The sequence below is a fragment of the Lepidochelys olivacea genome, assembly GCF_965140295.1.
Source record: "Lepidochelys olivacea isolate rLepOli2 genome assembly, chromosome: 17".
In the NCBI taxonomy this organism is placed as follows: Eukaryota; Metazoa; Chordata; order Testudines; family Cheloniidae; genus Lepidochelys; species Lepidochelys olivacea.
The window spans coordinates 4,732,475-4,752,086 of NC_140427.1; the positions used below are offsets into that span (position 1 = coordinate 4,732,475).

At 43.8% G+C, this 19,612-nt stretch overlaps 1 protein-coding gene and 1 long non-coding RNA gene across 4 annotated transcripts in view; one reads left to right on the plus strand and one right to left on the minus strand.

The window, feature by feature from the left end:
* Positions 1-19,076, plus strand: part of DOC2B (double C2 domain beta) — a 132,150-nt gene extending 113,074 nt beyond the window's left edge. For both annotated transcript variants that reach the window (XM_084651067.1, XM_084651068.1), the window contains 3 exons: positions 11,534-11,615; positions 12,824-12,920; positions 14,110-19,076. In XM_084651067.1, coding sequence (XP_084507193.1) covers positions 11,534-11,615; positions 12,824-12,920; positions 14,110-14,246 — 316 coding nt within the window. In that variant the 3' untranslated portion in view covers positions 14,247-19,076. The remainder of the gene's footprint in view (positions 1-11,533; positions 11,616-12,823; positions 12,921-14,109) is intronic.
* LOC311532539 overlaps positions 5,326-19,612 on the minus strand; it is a 29,974-nt gene continuing 15,687 nt past the window's right edge. Inside the window, exons 9-12 of one of the 2 annotated variants that reach the window (XR_014714401.1) lie at positions 14,070-14,168; positions 8,704-8,827; positions 7,701-7,858; positions 5,326-6,125 (exon numbers count right to left, since the gene is read on the minus strand). This is a non-coding gene — a long non-coding RNA (uncharacterized lncRNA). The remainder of the gene's footprint in view (positions 6,126-7,700; positions 7,859-8,703; positions 8,828-14,069; positions 14,169-19,612) is intronic. The other variant, XR_014714402.1, reaches the window with a different exon arrangement.

The window sequence follows — 19,612 nt, forward strand, 5'->3', positions numbered from 1 at the left end:
TTCAACCTGCAGTATGTGGGCCCCAATTCAGATGCATGGCTGCTAGGTCTGTACAAAATGCCAACTAAGTTCAGTCTGGCCAGCCTATGTTTGGAAACTCCACCCCCACATAATTGAAATTAACGGATCTCATTAAGATATGCAAATAAGGACATCATGGTGGCAGATTGCATTTCTTTACAAGCATGTTATTCCCCAGTGATTATTTTACAGCGCATCAAAATAATTTACATGGAAACCTGCCTTGTGTAATTTAAACCTCTGTTTCTTGCTCTTTTTACCCTTCACATTTCATGGATGCTAATTTATTTAAAAAGGGGAGAGGGGAAAAACAAAGTTCACCAGATTCCCTGGTCTTGGGATTTTTTTTACAGATGGGAATTTCTAAGTAGCTACATGATTTAGGAGTCAAGTGCCAATGAAAGTCCACTGGGATTTATGCTCCTAATCCCCCGTAGCAGGATTAGAAGTGTTATCAAAATTATGCCAGAATCTGAACACATGCTTCTCTCCTTCTCCCCTAGTGGCTAATGTAGAAGGAGCTGATCAGATGTGCCCAAGGTGGGTAAGTTTGCAGTCCCAGTCTATGGCCTTGCCTACACTGGAGTTCGTCAGGGTTACATCAGCTAATTATTATTTATTGTTTTATTGCTGTAGCACCTAGGAAACCTAGTTATGGACCCCGTTATGCTAGGGGCTGGATGAACCGGACAAAGAGGGGTTTCAGAGTAGCAGCCGTGTTAGTCTGTGTCTGCAAAAAGAAAAGGAGGACTTGTGGCACCTTAGAGACTAACAAATTTATTTGAGCATCCGATGAAGTGAGCTGTAGCTCACAAAAGCTTATGCTCAAATAAATTTGTTAGTCTCTAAGGTGCCACAAGTCCTCTTTTTCTTTTTGTGGACAAAGAGGCAGTCTCTGCCCCAGAAAGCTTTCAGTCTAAGTAGAGCTGTACCATCAAAACCCCGTGTGTAGACAGGCAAAGCTGCTATTTGCACTGGTGAGTGGAATCAAGGGTCAACTGCCATGATACTAGTTGTGGTTTAGAAAGGGTTTTCCTGTAACTGGGGCAAATTCCCAGCGTGGGCAAGGCCTGTCTAATCCAGGTGCCTGTGAGTCCAGCTGTCGCTTAGCTACAGACCCAGCAGTTCATTATGTCTCCCAAATAGAGCTGTTCCTCTCCAAGGTAGGCAGAGGAGGATGGGAAGCCCACTAACTATCCGGAACTCTTCCTGCAGCACGATTCCATTAGCTCATTAAAGGGCTTTATTCTCCAGGCCAGCTGTGTGCAGGTCTGACAGTCCCGATGAAGCCAATACCTGCTGTTCCCTCTTTTCCAAATGACTGTCTTCTTGAGTGTGATTAATGCTGAATTTTAGTGAGGTGGGGTGGCTGTGTTTAGATAAGCAGAGCGTTGAGTATTGCAAATAAACGGGGTTGAGCATGTGCACTGCCTGCTTAATGCAATACTGCCTGCCCTGGTCCCTGGTGTGGCCAGGACTGTCTCTGTTGTTGTTGTTATGTATTCTGGTGGTGTGTGTAGGCCCTCGGGAAGGTGGGGGACCCCCAAGGTGCCAGGCGCTTTACAAACATAGACTAGAATGGATGACAGTTCTAGCAAGACAAGGCTGACAGATGTGGACAAGCAACAAAATAAACAACCCGCCAACATTTTCTTCTGGGTTAGTTTCCCCCATGGAGCGTGCATGTGAGAATTTAGCCAGACAGATAGCAGGGTTGGCTGGCAATAACTAGTGCTGGACATTCGGTCAGTACAGCAGCCATCCCTCAGGACCTGGCAGGCTCGGTCCAGAAAAGTGCTGCAGGTTCAGCCAAGCCTGTGGAAGTTTTCTAGGCACAGGTCTGCACAGTGCTTCTCCAGTCGAGATGTAGACTTTTCCTTCTCACCCCACCCCAGATCTCAGTGCTGCATGTGGAGGTGGGAGCTATGTTGTTATTTCTGACTTGTACTGCCCCTCAGACTCCAGTCCCTGTTCCCAAGCAGGATCAGGGCCCCATTGTGCTAGGGGCAATACACACAGAAGGACAAGGCAGTCCCTGCCCCAATATAATTCCAGTTACCCCAATTCCCTTTATCTGAAAATCCTAGTAATCCGAATCCAGTGTGTCCCCCATGAAGCCCTATGTTACTTAATCACCTGCTAATAACTCCTCAATTAGCCTCTTAGCACCTGCTAGTGCTAATCAATGGCTTTGTATTTGTACAGTAGATGTGAGCAGTCAGCTGCACTTACTGAGGCTTGGTCTACACTACCAGAGCAACTAGTTCTATCAGCCTAACTCCCAGTGTAGACAGCCCTATGTCCACTGCAGGGCTTCTCCTGTCAACAGAGCTACTGTCTCTCAGGGAGGTGGAGTACCTATGCCGACAGAAGATGCCCTCCCATCGGTGTAGGTAATGTCTTCACTAAGTGCTACAGCGGTGCAGCTGCAGCACTAGAAGTGCAGACAAGCCCTCAGACCTATCCCGTTTCAGCAACAACAGGACAATTGATAGGACAGCGTCAATAAAGTTAGTGTTTTACACTTTAATAGAGTACAAAGTATTAAATAAATGTCAGCATTACTCCCTTTATTTCTCTGTCAGTGAAATGTAGTTCAGCCTGTCCAATTCTTTCAGATACCTGGGCGTGGGATAAACAGATCTCCCACGCCATTTGGATAAACAAGGATGTACTGTAAATCCACTGGCTATCCGCTATCAAACCTCTCATCTCAGAGACATGGACCACACCACACCTTGATGGCACATTCTGTTGTTCTTTCTCATGGTCTGCAGTTCCCCACGGACAGAGACCTGTGGGCATCACCCTTCAGTTGCCACAGGGAGATCTCAGTGAAGATTTCAAACCCACCTCATTGGCGGAGGAGGCCAACCCATCCTTCAGGTGGTAGGGCTCACAGGGAATGGGGAGGTATTCAGATGCCTGTCACTCCTTGTGCCACTTCAATGGGGCACAAGGATCCACAAAGGGCCATCAACAGGCTCCAGAATGACTCCTAGGTTCCTGCCTCACCCCTTCTCCCTGTTCCTCTTCTCTCCTTTCCCTGTTCTGTTCTAGTGCCCCCACCCCCCACTGTAATTGTAGCTCTAACCCCTCCCCCCGCTCGCCTGGTTTCCCCCCTCACCAGACCATGTGATCCTGACATTCAAAGTTTACTCTGGTTCAGGAGGCAGCTGCTGGACCAGTCAGCCCAGCTGCCTGTTGGCAGATTGTGCAGTGGCCTCCGGGTCAAACATTTGAGCCAGGCTGGATCTTACCACAGTGGGTTGCCCATCCCTGATGCAGATCTTGTGGACAAAGGAGCCCAATTCTATTGCACAAGCTGTTCAAACCATCTCTCACCCCAGCCCTTTAATGCACCATTAACCATCAAGCCTATAGTCCCAAACTGGTTTCAGCAGCAATGAGCTGAACAGGCTCCCCTGTTCTGTTTTCACCCTGGATCTGATCAGATATTTTTTCCCAGTGCTCTGTTGCAGCTAAGCTCAGTAACATATTGCAGCAGAGTGAGCAGGGCTTCAAGTGCCAGCTCTTTGCTGGAGATTTTGCCGCACTGTAACACACCGCATACCCTTTGCAGGAGCATGCAAGTGCTTTGCTTGCTGCCAGATGCCATCTGAATAGGAATTTTCTCCCATTCCAGAGATGTTGCTATCTGGGTGCTTTGACATTGAATAAAAGCGACCGTTCCATGAACTAGCATGAATGAAATTTTTTTTTTAATTTGATCCCCTTAGCATGACTGCAGTTTATTGGAGGGTTGGGAGGATGGGGACAAAAAGCTCACCAGCTGTGAAGAGCAGAAAGCGAATGCAGTCTCCTCCAAACTCAGAGCCATTCCTCCAGGCCTACCATTGGAAGGACCACTGCATTAGCTGCCTTCGGTAGGATATTCAGTTTGGTTTATAAGGTGAGTGGCTTTCAGGCACAGCAGCAGCAGCATTCCTGTGACTCTCCTTGTCCTAAATGCACCAGTCCCTCTCCCTCTGAGACTTCCACCGAATGCTCTCAACATGCTTCCTTGTGCCCCCTGCACAGTGATGTAATCGGGCCCCCAAAGACTGGGCAGCAGCAACAGCTGAACCAAGGTGGAAAAACTTCCACTATCAGACCAGCAGATACAGTGTAGGGCATGTGCATGCGTCCAAGCACCCCTGCAAATAGCTGTGCCCACCAGTGGAGTCGTATTCAAGGACTGTTGGGAGATCTAGGAGTGGTTAGTAGGCAGAGGCCATTGGAGCGGACCTGGGAAACCTGTAAAGAGTAGTGAGAGGCCTAATGAGGTTTTGTTTCTAAGTTATTTTCCCATGTTGGAAGTATGTGGGACCAAGTTGTGGGTCCCCTGATGAGTACGGGCTGTGGCAGCTCTCAGGGGGCCTGCAAGAGGCTGTCAGCGACATAGCCAACCAGGACATCAGGGATCTGACCAAACGAATGCACTTCCAGGGTGATAATACATGGACTCTGAGAGACAGTAGGCTTGTTAGGAGCAGCAGCCTTTTCAGATGCAGTGCAATTTTTTCTCTGAGAGAGAATAAAATCAGTGACTCCTTCATCTGCTGCAGGGGATGGTGGGTTGGGGTTAGCGATGCTCTTGGCTCCATCGGGGAAGAGAACCAGGGCAGCATTTCAAGCAGACAGTTTTTAGTTTCAAGAGTTATGATTCTTCAGGACCAGACTTCTGGAAGAGTAAAGTGCTGGGTGTAGCCAGAGAAGTGCACATATAAAATGGCACCTCCTAACTGAGCAGATCCATGCTCCTTGTGGGGCTGAATCTATACCTGGCTCTGACAGGCTGCTGTGGAAATGTCTAGGAACATGGGAATTGCCAGACAGAGTCAGATCCAAGGCCCACCTCATCCAGTGTCCTGTCGCAGCCAGTGGCCAACACCAGATGCTTCAGAAGAAGGTATAAGAATGCTGCAGACAGTGAGCACATGGGGGAATATTCTCCCATGTAAATCTGTTCCCTCATAGTTAGAGATTCCTATTCAGATGACACCACCTGCAACACTTGCCAATGAGCCTATGGCCCAAGGATCAGACTCATCAGTCACCAAAGGATCCATAAAAAACAAACACCTGTGAAAGAGGGATTGCTGCCACCAATAATATATTAGCCATTTGCTATCTAATCTTAGCTATTCTTGAAACATTTAATTATCTATATAACATTAATAGTTAAAATATAAATCAATTGTTTGTATTACACAATTTACAAACAAAATTTATCAAAATCTAATTAGTTAAAGAAAAATTATTAAGAAAAGATAAAGAATACAAACAAAATTAGATCTGGAATCTTTTGCGACGCAAACCAAGTCTTCTCTATGTTATAACTAAGAGAATTAAGACATGTTGACTCAGCATTTATTTCAGCACTTTCTGGAGAGGAGGTAGGGTGGGTGTATTGTGTGTGTGTACCCACACCTCTCTCCTAACCCCCTGCAAAGAGCTTTCACATGTTTAGTGCATCATCAAGTCTACATCTCACTCCTTTCTGAGTGTGATCCCATCCAGGTAACAATGTGTCATTTCTTCACCAAAGGGAGATCAGTGTACTCCCTGCTCCCTACTTAATTGGTGTCTCACTGGCAGACTGTCTTGTTTTCCTTTGTAATAGCCATGCCATTCTCACGGTGGCTGTCCTTGCCAAGCCCTTCCAGCTGTGACAACTACAAACAATTAAAGGAGAGCGTGTAGAGCAGAGATGCCAATTTCATAAGTCAGTGGCATGTGATTTAGCTGGCTTCCTCATTCCTCAGGGCAGATTCCAGCAGGACAGAGTAGATTTATTTCCGTGAAGTTTTATCTTCCAGTCTCTAACTGATAAACACGGTAGGCTGCAGAATTTTGTTCCTCTGAAAATGTACTTTGATCCAGGATACCTGAAATGCCCTTTGGCTGACTTTTCACCTAGATGTATCAGCAGGAGTGTTGTAAGCAAGAATGAGAAGTGATTCTTCCGCTCTACTCTGTGCTGGTAAGGCCTCACGTTACTGTGTCCAGTTCTGGGCACCACATTTCAGGAGAGACATAGACAAATTGGTGAAAGTCCAGAGAAGAGCAAGAAAAATGATTAAAGGTTTAGAAAACATGACCTATGAGGAGAGGTTGAAAAAATTTGGTTTTAGTTTGGAGAAAAGACGACTAAGGGGGGACATGACATAACAGTTTTCAAGTACATACAAGGTTGTTACAAGGAAGAGGGTGAAAAATTGTTCTTATTAGCCTCTGAGAATAGCACAAGAAACAATGGGCTTAAATTGCAGCAAGTGACTTTTAAGTTGACAACAGGAAAAACTTCCTAACTGTCAGGGTGGTTAAACACCGGAATAAATTGCCTAGGGAGGTTGTGGAATCTCCATCATTGGAGATTTTAAAGAACAGGTTAGACACTCACCTGTCAGGAATGGTCTAGCTATTACATAGTTCTGCCTTGAGTGCAGGGGACTGGACGAGATGATCTATTGAGATGATCTATCTCTTCCAGTCCTACATTTCGTTTTAGACAAGCCCTTACTTCTAAATAACATGTACTCTTTTCAAAACTCCCTCCCCCCGCCTTAGCACTGTCTCTTGAAGTTGCCGGTCTTAGGCCTGATCTACACTTAAATGTTTTGCCAGCATAGCCATGTCAGCTGGGAGTGTGAAAAAATCACTTCCCTAGCCAACACAGCTGCACAGCAAAACCCGCAGTGTAGACTGTTATACCAGCAAAAATGGCCTTTTGCCAGCATATTTTATTTCATTTGGGGAACTGGTATAAGTGAAACCAGCAAAATAACTCTTTAGATGCTATAAGCTGTCTCTCCACTAGGAGAATTGGCCTGTATAGCTGTATCAGTATATTTGTACTGTAAGCCCTTTCTTGTGTAGACCAGGCCTGAGAAAATGAGATTCCAAGGAGCTTCCTAAAATATAAAACTATTGTACTAAGACTCAGATCCAGAGTTTCTAGCATCCAGAGAACCAGAGCTCTTTCCCTACATAGTAAATGGAGCAGTGAAAATATGTGCATGGTACAGAGCAATCCAATATTAAAATATTGTCTGGGTTCCATGCAATATTTGTGTGCTGCTGCTTACCCCTTTGGAATAGGAGTCAGGATATAAATACAGCCCTCAGCTTTGGTAGCGTTCCTAGTAAATCATGGGGGAAGTGGCAGCCTCTGCAGTCCAATCTGGGTTCTATTTGAGTTTTAAATCTGTATCTTTCTGAATGTGATTTGACCTCCCCTTTCAAGTACAACTTGATTAGTGCCTGACTGATCTATTGCCCTGCTGGGGCTTTTCAGATTGTATGTTGTCTCTTATCAGCTGGGCACAGGCTGTAAGGGTGTAGGGACTGGGGACCACTGATAACTTGGCTTAACTTTAGATTCCCCTGTGGAGTTCTGTCACTGAATTTCTACTGACAAGTGCTGGCATAGCCATGCGTGCTGTGCTGGCTAGCACCCATGTGCCGATCCCCATCAGAGGGCGGGCTCTCCCTCCCCGAAACACACTTCTGTTATTGGAAGACCCAAAGAGCTGTTTTAAAGTGATGCGACACCCAAAACAGGGCTCCTATTGATAGAATTGTATGGCCTGAATATAAGGAGTCTGACAAAAATGCCCATACCCCCAGTGCTAAAGGTATATTTATGCCTTTTCCTATCCCTGTCAGCTGCATACCTGCAGCAGCAAGCAGAGTGTGGACTGGAAACCAGATGAAGGCATTTGCACAGGAGGGACCATACCCTGCTCCTTAGCTGGGATGCACACAACTCTTCTCTGGCTGTCTGCTGTGGGTCACCTGTGCCAGTCGTGGGTGTGACTCCTGCTCCACGCCCCTGTAAAAGGTGCCATGGCATTAAAGGGGGCTGCTATATTCCTGTGTATTTTACTATCCGATGCAAATCTGGTTGTGGGGAAGCACCTGCTTGTCTCCTTGGAGTTCTGGGCGATGGTCCCTTTGAAAATCAGGCCTTGAAAATCACACTGTTAGCTCTTAGCTGATTGGAATCCAGAAAGAGCCACTCACCTTTTGGACTGTTTTCATACAAAATATTCAAAAGGCTGCTGGCTGCCAATGCCCATGGTGATGTGAGAACACGCTGCAGGTATGACCAGGGTCTCTGGGCTATGTAATGACCCTCCTCCTTTTCAGCAGAGGATGATCATGGCATTAATCCTTTTTAGAGCAGGTTTGGATATACTTAATTTCAAATGGCCTTTGGCTTCATTTAGGGTGATACTACTGATCTAACTGTGTGAGCTGAGTCTATTCTACCAGCCTGTACGCATTTTTGGCACTTAGGGGTAACCCATCATCTAGAAACATTTCATAGCTAACACGTTAGACACATATCTGATGGTCATCCCCAACGTGGATGGAGATGCTGCAAGTGGTGAAGTTTTTCTATACCACTGGATGTTTAAATGTTATTGGGCATCCAGTCAACCACAAAAAAATCATATAAAGGGCAATAGCTTGTCGAAACTTAGTCTAATTTTGACTAAAATTGGCAGAGAGCTAAATACAACTGAGGATGCAACTATGTAATCAAAACAGGACTGCTTTAGACTTAACTATCTTGCGTAATTTTGTATCATCTGCAAATTTTGCAGCCTCATCATTTAGCCTTTTTATAGATAATTTATTAACATGTTTAATAGCACTGGTCCGAGTACTCACCCACCTCCCACGCAACTTCAGAGCGGGATGTCGCTGTTCAAACAGTCTCACCTTCTCTGGGACAAACATCCTCCAAAGAAAGCCAGGAGATTCACATGGCGTTCCCACCTCACTGAGAAGTTCCCTGGAAGGCAAAGAATCCCACTGCAAATCCCTTTAACAGGCAGAACCAGGATTTGAACCAGAATCCCCTACCTCCTAAACAAGTCCCCAGCTACTGGACTAGGGAGCGTTTCTAACTCTTTGGCTGGCCCAAACACTACTTAAGTAAAGCGGAACAGCTCCAACAGGCAAGAAGGGGGGCCCCCACCATCAGTCTCGCCCATCCTCCAATTAATTAATTAAAGCTTCAGCAAGAGAAGAGGAGCAACCCACACCACAACATCCCTTAGCTGATTAGGAAACCCACTGGAGAGATAGAAGTCTATTCAAATCCCACCTCAGGAAGCGAGCTGGGGAACTGAACGACATCCTAGGCAAGTATCCAAACCATTGGGGTAGTTTACGTAGAAGGCCTCTGGCTCTTTCCCCCTCTCTCCTCAGTTGGTTGAGGGTGTTAGGCAACTGCCTAACTCTCTCACAAGAAACAGTTTAGGCCCCAAAGTCCCCTGCCTCCAGGAGAGGGGATCCTGTGTGGCTCACAGGCACTAACCTGTGTGAAAGGCAGGACTTAATACCCACCCCTCTCAGCATCTCCCAGTGGCTAGCTCAGGCAGTTCCCTGCCTTGAGTGCTGGCTTTTGTGGGTCCTGTTTTTAGGTCACTATCTCTCCCCCTTCAGTGAAGAGGGAGCCTAAGTGCCTACCTCAGTCTTTGGGGAGCCTGTTGTTGCTCTAGTGATTTTCTGAGCATCTAAAAGTTAGGTGTGGCAATATTCAGCGTAGCCATCCCTAAGTCCCTTTTTTGGATCTGGGCCACAGTGCTGAGACCATGTCTACTTGGTCCATAGCACACTGACTGTAAGAGAGCTGAGAATGGGCATGTCATAGGCATATAGCCCTGAGACCAGAAGAGAGGAGTTGCTGAGAGTGCGCATGCTCATTTCATACCACAAACAACTTACTAAGACCAAAAAATCTGAAAATGGGCATGCTTTGTGACTGCCACAAGCACTGAGACCAGGCCAGGGAACTGAGAACAAGCAGCCTCACTGCATGCCATAAACACAAAGCCCTGAGCCTGGGGGTTGGGGTATCCAAATGTGTGCATGTGAGAGGCATTCTGAAGCTCCCCTCCCCTCCACACTTTTCCTGGTTGGGGGGTGGGAAGGGAGAGCGCTGTAGGAGAAAAGCTTTAAACTCTGTCTCCAGACACTTCTCTGGGTGCTCAGCTGCTGTCTTCAACCATCTCTTTTTTTACTATGCCACTGAAGCTGAAATAGTCACATCCCCTGACAGCGTAAGAGTTGGCACCATCAGACACATGGCCAGTCCCAGCTCCAACGCCACTCTAGGCACTGGAATGAAGCTCTTCTTTTGGCCAACCCCAGTTTTGAAATAGAATTCATCTACCATGAGAATAGAGCATCTTCGAGTGTTGCTTTGGTAATGGTGTTAACAAAGCAATCAATCACATTTCTGTGCAATGTTTTCTGCTTTTTACTTAATTGCTTTTTATGAATGGAGTGTTTTTCATAAAAATAAATCCTTGCATTTTTTTTTAAGTGCGCATCAGCTTTGGCTGCATATTCTCCAAAGTAACATAAGTCCCTGTTTATTACCACACAGTCATTTTGGCAGTTGCCTATTGTGCTAACACAAACAGTAGATTATGGCTTCAGGGCATGACTAAGAAGCAGGAGCCGTTAGAAAGTATGTTGTTTTCATGCATAAATCCTAAATCTGAGTGAGATACAGAAAACATGAGAGGAAAACAGAACTGATTTTTAAAGGCGCAGCGTCAACTTTAACTACGTTTAACTCTTTGTGAATCTTAAAAGATTTCAGGCTCAACACCTTCTTCCCGTATGATTTTATTTTTCTTTGCTGTGTGAAACACGCACGTAAAGAGCAGAGCAAATTGGCTACATGCAAAGTGCTGTCCAATATATTTGTTCCTGCTACCCTCTTTGAGTTGAGGGGATGCTTGTAACATTAGTAGGTAAAAAATGGTTCAGGCATAAATGTGGGATTTTTTAAAGTGACTATTTCTTTAGAAGGCACCATGACCTTTAGAAGGCAGCAGGACAGAGCACTGAACTGGGACTCTGGGAACCCAACTCAAGATTTTTGAATGCTTGGGGATGGCAGTACTGATGTCTAATCTCTCTCATTCATAAATGTTCTTTGTATCTCAGCAAGGATCTAGATTTGTGCCACTGGACGTGGACTGGTACTCTACTTTAGAGTCTTTAATGCATGGCTACCTAGGATTTAAGCCAGCATTTCTGGAGGCAGGAATTATTCAGAGCACACTTGTGCTGTGCATGCAGCTCTAGTGGCCTCTAGGGACTGGAGTGTGGTATAACCATTGCACTATGAGAAGGTGTATAGTAGAATCTGAACAGCTGCTCAGCTGAGTTGAAGCAGTGCCTCTTTTTAACGTCAGAGGCCAATGTGCTACTTTCCACTGCTGCAATGACTTTCACTCAAGGATCTCAAAGAACGTCAACCACGATAGGTAAAAAATAATACCACTGTTTTACAAAACAGGAAGCCATAGCTCAAGGCAGGCCAGTAGTTTACCTGTAGTCACACAGTGAGTCACCAGCAAAGCTGGGAATACAATTCAACTGATTGTGGGAACAACTTAGGTCAAACTTGTAAAAAAGAGATTCTGACTGTCAGCTAGATGGCTGTGTGTTCTGATCAACGTCTTTATTATAATTACAGCTACTTGAAACCAGATGAGGACAAGAAATCAAAGCACAAGACTGCAGTGAAAAAGAAAACACTAAATCCTGAATTCAATGAGGTACTTTTGCACCACACTGTATTTGATAGCTGCTCTCTCTAATGAGCGCCTCACATATCAAGAGGATAGGTCTATAAATCACATCAGTTTCCCCGGCTGCAGGACATCCAATCATATGCTGCCTCTGCTTGCCTTACTTAAATACTTCTATTGCAATCTGAGCAGTGAATAAACACCCTTCCTCTGGCACTCCTGGCTGGGATCCTTGCATCTGCCACCCCAGTGGGTCTGGTGTAGAGGCACCTTATCCCCATCTCAGTTATGGAAGTGGACACAAGTCTGGTTTATGCAGTTGTATTTTTCACAAGCGCTCAGTGAGGATGAGGGTGGTTATCTAGCCTGGCTCATGCTTTGCTTTATCTGCTTTGGTACTTCTATGGCCCCACCTCCATCACCATCACCTCCGAGCACCTAACTATCTTTAATGGATTGATTCTCCTCACTTCTGTGAGGTAGAGAAGTGCTACTATCTTCATTTTACATGCTGGAAACTGAGCCCCAGATCCTCACTGGTATTTAGGTGTCTAACAGCAGGGTCAGGGCCTAAGTGACTTGCCCATGATCATGCAGGAAGGCTATAGTAGAGCAGGAAATTGAACCCAGGTCTCCCAAGTCCCAGGCTTGTGCACTAACCACTGGATAATCCTTTCTCTCATTCACCTATTTCTGTTAATGCAAGTGAAAAAGAAACCTTGCTGTGCACCACTTGCTAGATCTCTCCATGGTAGGACCACCTGGAATGGCCAATGAGTGTTAGTCATATAAAATTAAAGCCCTCTCTTCCTCAATGGCTCGTGACACAGAGCATAAGCATTGGCTCATGATTCACCTCCCTTTGCATATGTTTAGTCATTGTTAAATGAGAATTTTCCTGGCCCAGAAAACAAATGACACCAAGGGATATATGCAGTGATCCCAGTAAGTAGATGCAATTCTTTATGCACTAGCTCCTCAGAGCCAACTGCTTCTATTCCTGGCCTACCGCTCCTCTGTTCCATCCAGCTGACATGCTCTGCAAGCCACTCAGTCAGTCCTATTAAATAGCACCTTCAAACCTTCCTTATTGCTGTAGCTTACAAGCATTTCCTGTGAAACATTTTGATCCTGCATTGAGGATACTCTGTAAAACCACACTGCACTGCGCTAGCATAGCTAGGGTTTTGGAGATGACATGTTGCCTCCTGAATTCGATCTCTTCTCCCCAACAGGAATTTTGTTATGAAATAAAGCATGGTGACCTGGCAAAGAAGACCTTAGAAGTCACTGTGTGGGATTATGACATTGGAAAATCAAATGATTTTATTGGTAAGTAAGATGATCTTGAAGTAAGTTTAAAGCTGCTTTGGGCATGTGCCCTTTAACATAAATCAACTAAGGGCTTGTCTGTATGACCACTTAGCTTATGGCAAGCGGGGGTAGAAATCTGTCGCACACTAGCCTGCCCAATTGGACCCTGCTGCCACACACACAAATTCTGTTGTGCACTTTGCTACCTTGCTTTGAAATGGGAGTAGATTAAAGTACCCCAGTGAACTTGTGTGGCAGGCGGGTGTAATTCCCATGCACTAAGCATTCATGTAGACAAGCCCTTACGCTCAGCTCTGGCTTCCCACTCTGCAGTAGGACGAGCCTGTCTCCATCCACCTTGATTTTCAAAGCCTTTTCTTCTGAAAGCCAGAGACGAGTGACAGTGGAGGCTTAATATGTCTTTGTTGAATGCAAAGGCTTCAAACCACCTTTGCAGTATTTAGAGGTCATTTTGTTTGTGGCCATAATGATTTATGGCCAAGGAGAATTCATTACCGCCTTATGCCTTTGGAATGAGAGGGGCATTTGCAGTCCCGCTCTGGGCCATCCTTAAAAAAGGACAGCCTGTTCCAGCTTCCATGTTTGCTTCCCTGAGTATAGAATACTTTGGCATGTGATTTAACTGGCTTTCCATTTCTTGGTCAGATTCTAGCCCAACCCCTCCCCCCACGCTAAGAGACCTGTTAAATCAAGATGGATACTTCTAGGGCAACAAATTACACAAACAAATCACTTGTAATTTGACATTGTCGAGAGTATTAAACTCAGAGGATGGGGGCAGCACCATAAAGGCAGCATGGGACAGAGCCAAGCCCGTTAGCAGTGCTTGAAAGATGTACTCCTTCCTCTTCGCCCAGCTCCAAGTGAGTGGGGCCAGGATAATCTAGTCAGGAAGCTTTCATCTACCCAGTGATTGTGCTCGCTAGCAGCCTCCACCCATCCACCCACACTAAAAGGAAGAAAATGTACCTGTGTGTGATAGTGAGGACTCCCTTTCCACTTTCTCCCTCTAAACAGCTGTTTCCAATAGCTACCAAGGAGCATGGAAAGCTTTGCAATGTCACACTGCATATATCTCACTGGATAGCTGAACAAATGTCAGTAACAGACTTCTCTGTCTGTCTTTACTGGCATAGCTTGGCTTACCTCTGTGGAATGAGCTGACTGTCTCTCTCTCTGTGCTAAGGTGGAGTAGTGTTAGGAATTAATGCCAAAGGTGAGCGGCTGAAGCACTGGTTTGATTGCCTGAAAAACAAGGACAAGAAAATAGAGCGCTGGCACACACTAACGAACGAGCTGCCAGGAGCCATCCTCAGCGATTGACCCTAAAGACAGGCCCGGGACCCTGAAGATAGCCCAGCTCTCTCTCTCACAACCAGAACCAGGAACAATTCATGCCTTTGGACTTCTAGTTTACTTACTACATTTAAAAGGATACTAAGTCAGCAAGAAAGAGTGGCTTGGTAAATTCCAACTGATGGTCAGGCTGCAGGGAAATACCACTGAACAAGACACAATTTATTTTCTCTGTTCAGTGGGTGCGATCCCCTCGGGTTTTCTCCCAGGTGTCTCTGAGCACCCCCTCTCTCCAACACACACATACACATGGTCAATTGAGAGAAAAAATGGCCTGCATGCACTAGAATTGTGACTTATTTACTAACTATTTGATATACTGAATTATCTTCTTGCTGCCTTGCAAAATGAATGGATCACTTTTTGTTTGTGTAGCTACTATGAGCAAAAAGCATTATTAAATGGAACTGTTTTACTAAGGCGACTGTGCCACATTTCTGGTTGTCAGTTTCTGTGGTTTGGGCCCGAACAGTCGAAATGCACTTAAACATCAGGTTTGAAATGATCATCTTCTCCAATAATCGATGAGGACTGTTTGCTTTTCTTTCAGAAATGTAATGCTTGTCCTGTCTGATAATCTATAAGAAGTATACCAGTATGCTAAAAGGGCTGTGCAGCTATATAAGGCTATATATATATATACACACATACTTCCTTATATACAGTAGGCACTTGCAGCCTCACCAGAAATAATATAAGGCTTCACATTTGCTAAGAGAAGTTTTGATATTTAAGAAAGATCAGAAAATCAACAGACCATTCCATTCCAGCACTTACTCTTGCTCTGTTACAGACAGTGGGACTTCACACTAGCACTTCCATGCAGCTGCTATTTTTAGGAAACCATGAATCTGCCTTTCTTCCTGTCAACTACACAGCTGGTTTGAACAGGACTATTTTTCAATTAAACTTACCTTCAGATTTTACTTTTAGTGCAGACATTTCATTCAGGTTGGTGAGAATGAGCAGAACCCCCAAAGACTTGCCACCAGCTAGAAGGGCAAGAGGAGGCAGACTTGATGCTACAGTAAGTGCCATGGATCAAATTCTGCCTTTGATTACATGCACACAACCTTCATGGACTCCAGTGGGCATTGCACACGTGTTAGGGACCGAGAATTTGGCTTTGTCTCTTCCTTTATTCAACCTTCTTAACAGTGTATGTAACTCCATAACTCCCCAGGTAGGCCAATTATCCATTCCCCTCTACAAATCTGTTCTTTGCATCTGGACTGGCTCCAGTCAGTGTCCAAAGACTTACGCCCTGATTTTGCCCTACTGACATCATTGGTACTTTTGTGGGAACATAATCAATCCCTGGTGGAATGTGCAAGGGACAACTGCAAGTCTGAGTTATTGAGAGTGATCCAATCTAATAAAAAGCTGGTTCTAGAATCTCTCCCGCTACCAAACACATAGCTCCCAAACCAAAATTCTCTACTCTGTCACAGTCACACCATACACTGGATCAAAGTTTCCTCTCTTCCTTTCATTAACCACACTGTTCTATTTTCCTAACCTTGTCCAAGACAGTTCACAGGTTTTTCTGCAAACACAAGAAGTCACAAATGAGCTAAACTAACTGCAAAATGCTGCATGTTGTCAGAATTTTCAGAAGCCTTTAATCCATGCATTATTGAAAAGGTCCATAGTTACATTCAAGTCTTTACTCTCTACTACGTAGTAGTTCATAAACATGTATTTTGGGGCTGAAAGTCACTTTTTGGCAACAATCAAATCTGTTTAGATCTACATTTATTTTTCAAAGTTATAATAATAGTACACCGTGTTAGATATGGGAAAACCTTCTTAGGGTCTTTTTAACAATGTAATATTTGTAGTGAATTATGCAGATATGCATGAATTTTATTTGAATGCCAACAGTATGTCAAGTTAGATGATCTCACCAATTCTTTCTTGCCCATGTATGGTACTTTTCCAGCACTTTAAAATATAGCAGGATATTTAGGGCTTGATTTCAGAAGTGCTGAGCCCCCACAGCTCTCACTGGCGTCCATGGGAGCTGCAAGTGTTCAAGGGCTCTGATAATGAAGCTCTTAGAATGGCCAGGAATAATAGGGACTCTCCCTTTTTGTCAGTTATTTTAAAAGTACCATTTGTTTAAGCATATATTTTGCCATAACACTGGTTTATGCCTAATGTGGAGTGGGACATAATGTGTGCATTTTTTCATTTTGTATTGAAGTCTTTTTTAACTGGGCTGTATATATAAATTGCATGCAAGATGGTTGTTGTCATGCAAGAACTTGTTAAATGTTTGATACCAATGTTTTGCTACAATGTGAAGGCTGCAGTAATTGTCCTTAACTGCATCCTACAACAATTTTGTATTTCAGTATTATCTATGTGTACTTTTTGTTGGATTTGTTAATATTTATAAATAGAACCCAAAATAAAAAGGAAAAAAAAGGTGAATTCTAAAGGTTCAGCTCTGAGTCTCCCCCTATTTGTACAGTAATCGCTCAGTCCACTATGCCGCATTTTAAACTCTCAGATGCTGGAATGACAACGAACATGACACAGACTTTCACCTCTTTTGAGGTTGTGTCAATTTTCACAGGCGCTAGACGAATCGTTTAGGATTTTATGCACTTTTTTTTATGATCTTAACTTTTCAGAGCTCTTCAGGGGCAAAAATTGCTCAGCAGCAGCTGATTCTACCTGGAAAAAAATGTTTCTTTTGCCAGTTGTAAAACCAAGGGCAAAATCCTGCTTGTTTTACTCATGTGAGTAATCCTACTGAAGTCAGCTGAGTGAAGAGCAGGATCTGGCTTCCAATTTGTATTGGGACAATGTTGGAATGTTACAAGTGCATCACGAAAAATGCTATCGTTTTGCTGCCTTAGGATTGTTTTACAAGGCATACTGACCCCTGACAGAAACTCAGAGTAGATATTCTCTGTGACATTACAAGTACCTGCTGGGTTCAAAAAGGGTTATGAATCCACATGGGGAATAAGCAGCAGAAGCAGATGAACTAAGCAACAAAGAGGTATTTCCTAGTGGAGGAAATCAAAGGTGCAAAATTAAAACCCAGAGTAGAGCTAGCTAGTGGATTTATTTTTGGAGTTGGAACGTCTGCATTTTAATCTCAGCTCTTCCTGTGGCTTGCTGTGTGGCCTTGGGCAAAGTCACTTAGCCACTCTGCCTCTGCCTCCCCATCTGTAAAACAGGGATATTTATCTACCTCACTGGGGCATTGTGAGGTTTGTACATCGCTTTGAAAATTTAAAGCACTAAAATTGCGTGGAAAAACCCTGAGTGGGGTTCAGAGGTTTCCAGTAGTGTCACTAAAAGGAGTTATTTAGTAACATTACCAGGGAGGCATTTTAAAAGGAATATGGCTGCTCTGAGAGTGCTTCAGTGCATGGGGTTATTTTAGCCAAATGGTACAACATGCTCTGTGGCTCTTAAGATGATTGATAAATAGTATTTCCAATATGCGTCAAGGAAAGCAGTGACAAATTTGTGAATTTGCTGTTCAAATAAAAGCTACATAAAGGAGCAAGGAAATATTTCTAAAGTCATTTTATCCAAAAGATGAGATTACAGCTACCTGTGGAATTCCACTTTCAGCTGAGTTCTGTAGATTTGGAAGATTTAACTTTATTTGCCAAGGGTTTATATTCAGAGTTCAAGACAGTGAGTAGCTAAATTGGTATCAGAGGTGAAGATCCTATTTAAAGGGTGGCATCTAGCTTAGGGAGCACCGGCTCTTTAACAATACTAGCTTTTTTTATTCAGCATCTCAAAATGAAGGCAGTAGCTTTGAATTTCAAACTTCCTACTGAATATTCCCAAGAGTCCCTTCTCATGAGTCCTTCTTTGTTACCAAATATCAAACTGCATGTGTTTTCCCATCAGTGTACATAGGACCAACTTATCAACTGCCTAGCCTAATACACGATATGCAACTAAATGTATACTAGATTTGGACACTTATCTCATCTTGGCTAGCTGTCCTCTGTTTGTTGCAAAGTGCGTGATTGTGTTCTTACAAAAAACAGCTCCAGTTGCAAATCAGAAGTTTATGTGGCAATGCTCAGCACTGTTAACTGCTTCCTGTATTCATGCTCTCTATAGACAAAGAAATAACTGAGCATTAAGTTTTTCTTGATATTGTTTAAAATGAGCTAAATGACAACAAAAAAATTCAGAGTCTATGTTTACACAGCTGCCCCAAACGCATTGCAGTTTCTAACAGTTAGTGATTTTCCAGCCAACCACAGCAGATTCTCAGCTATTCAATAGTCAGCTCCATAATGCAGATATTTACTGGATTTTGCAGTAAGTATGTTTTTAAAAACTGACAGACTGAATGGGCATTAACATTGCTCCAAACCTTGTTTCCCCTCCCATCCGCCCCACCCAAAGTGTCTGCCTTTCAGCTTTTAATCCAAAACCTGTTTTGGTCTAAGGACAGCTTCATGTACTAGAATTCCCCAGCTAGTACCTTGGGACAAATTTACCATATATACCAGGAGAAGGTCGTTTTTGTAATTTTCTTACTTGTCTCTAATACTCCTGCCCCCTTATTCTCTGTGACCTCCATGTTTCTCCTGAGAATAGGGGAGATGCTTAGGTCTTGACTTGCATAGTAAAACTGGTTGGCTGGCATTTTTATTGCAATCCTCTGTGTTTGTATCAATATTTGGTTGTAACTTCAAAGGTTTTTGGACTGAATTAATGAAGCAGGGAAGAGCATGCATTGTATTTAATGTACTAGGTTTGACTTGTCTTTTTAACAAAGTTAAAATAAAGAATGCTTATACATTGGCTTTGGCATATACTATTCAAATCAAGATCTCCCCTCCTACAGTCCATTTTGGGTAATGCTCCCATATACCAAAGTTCCCAAACCTATTCCAGTTTCGTATTTGCTCATTCACACATGAGAATTAATATTTCCAGTACAGAACGTGCGTGCCCAGGACCAGCACTACCTGCTGTATATCAGAGCCACTGAAAATATATTTCATATGTGAAAAATTACTGAGTGCCTGTTTTACAGTGTCATACCTATCACACTGGTGAATAAGATGCTACATATTAAATGTCACAAATAATTTGATAAAGTCACCTTAAAATATCAGATTATATTTAATTCCATTGCACAATCACAACTCCATCAGCCAGATCCTCGGTTTGTGTAAATCAAAGTAGCTTCACTCAAGGTAATTGCACTGTACCTATTTACACCTGCTGGGGATCTGGCTCCTGGGTAGACAGAACTTAAAAGGCTTAATTAATAATATTAATGATATTGTGGTAGCACGTAGGAGCCCCAGTCCTGGATCCCACTGTGCTAAGCA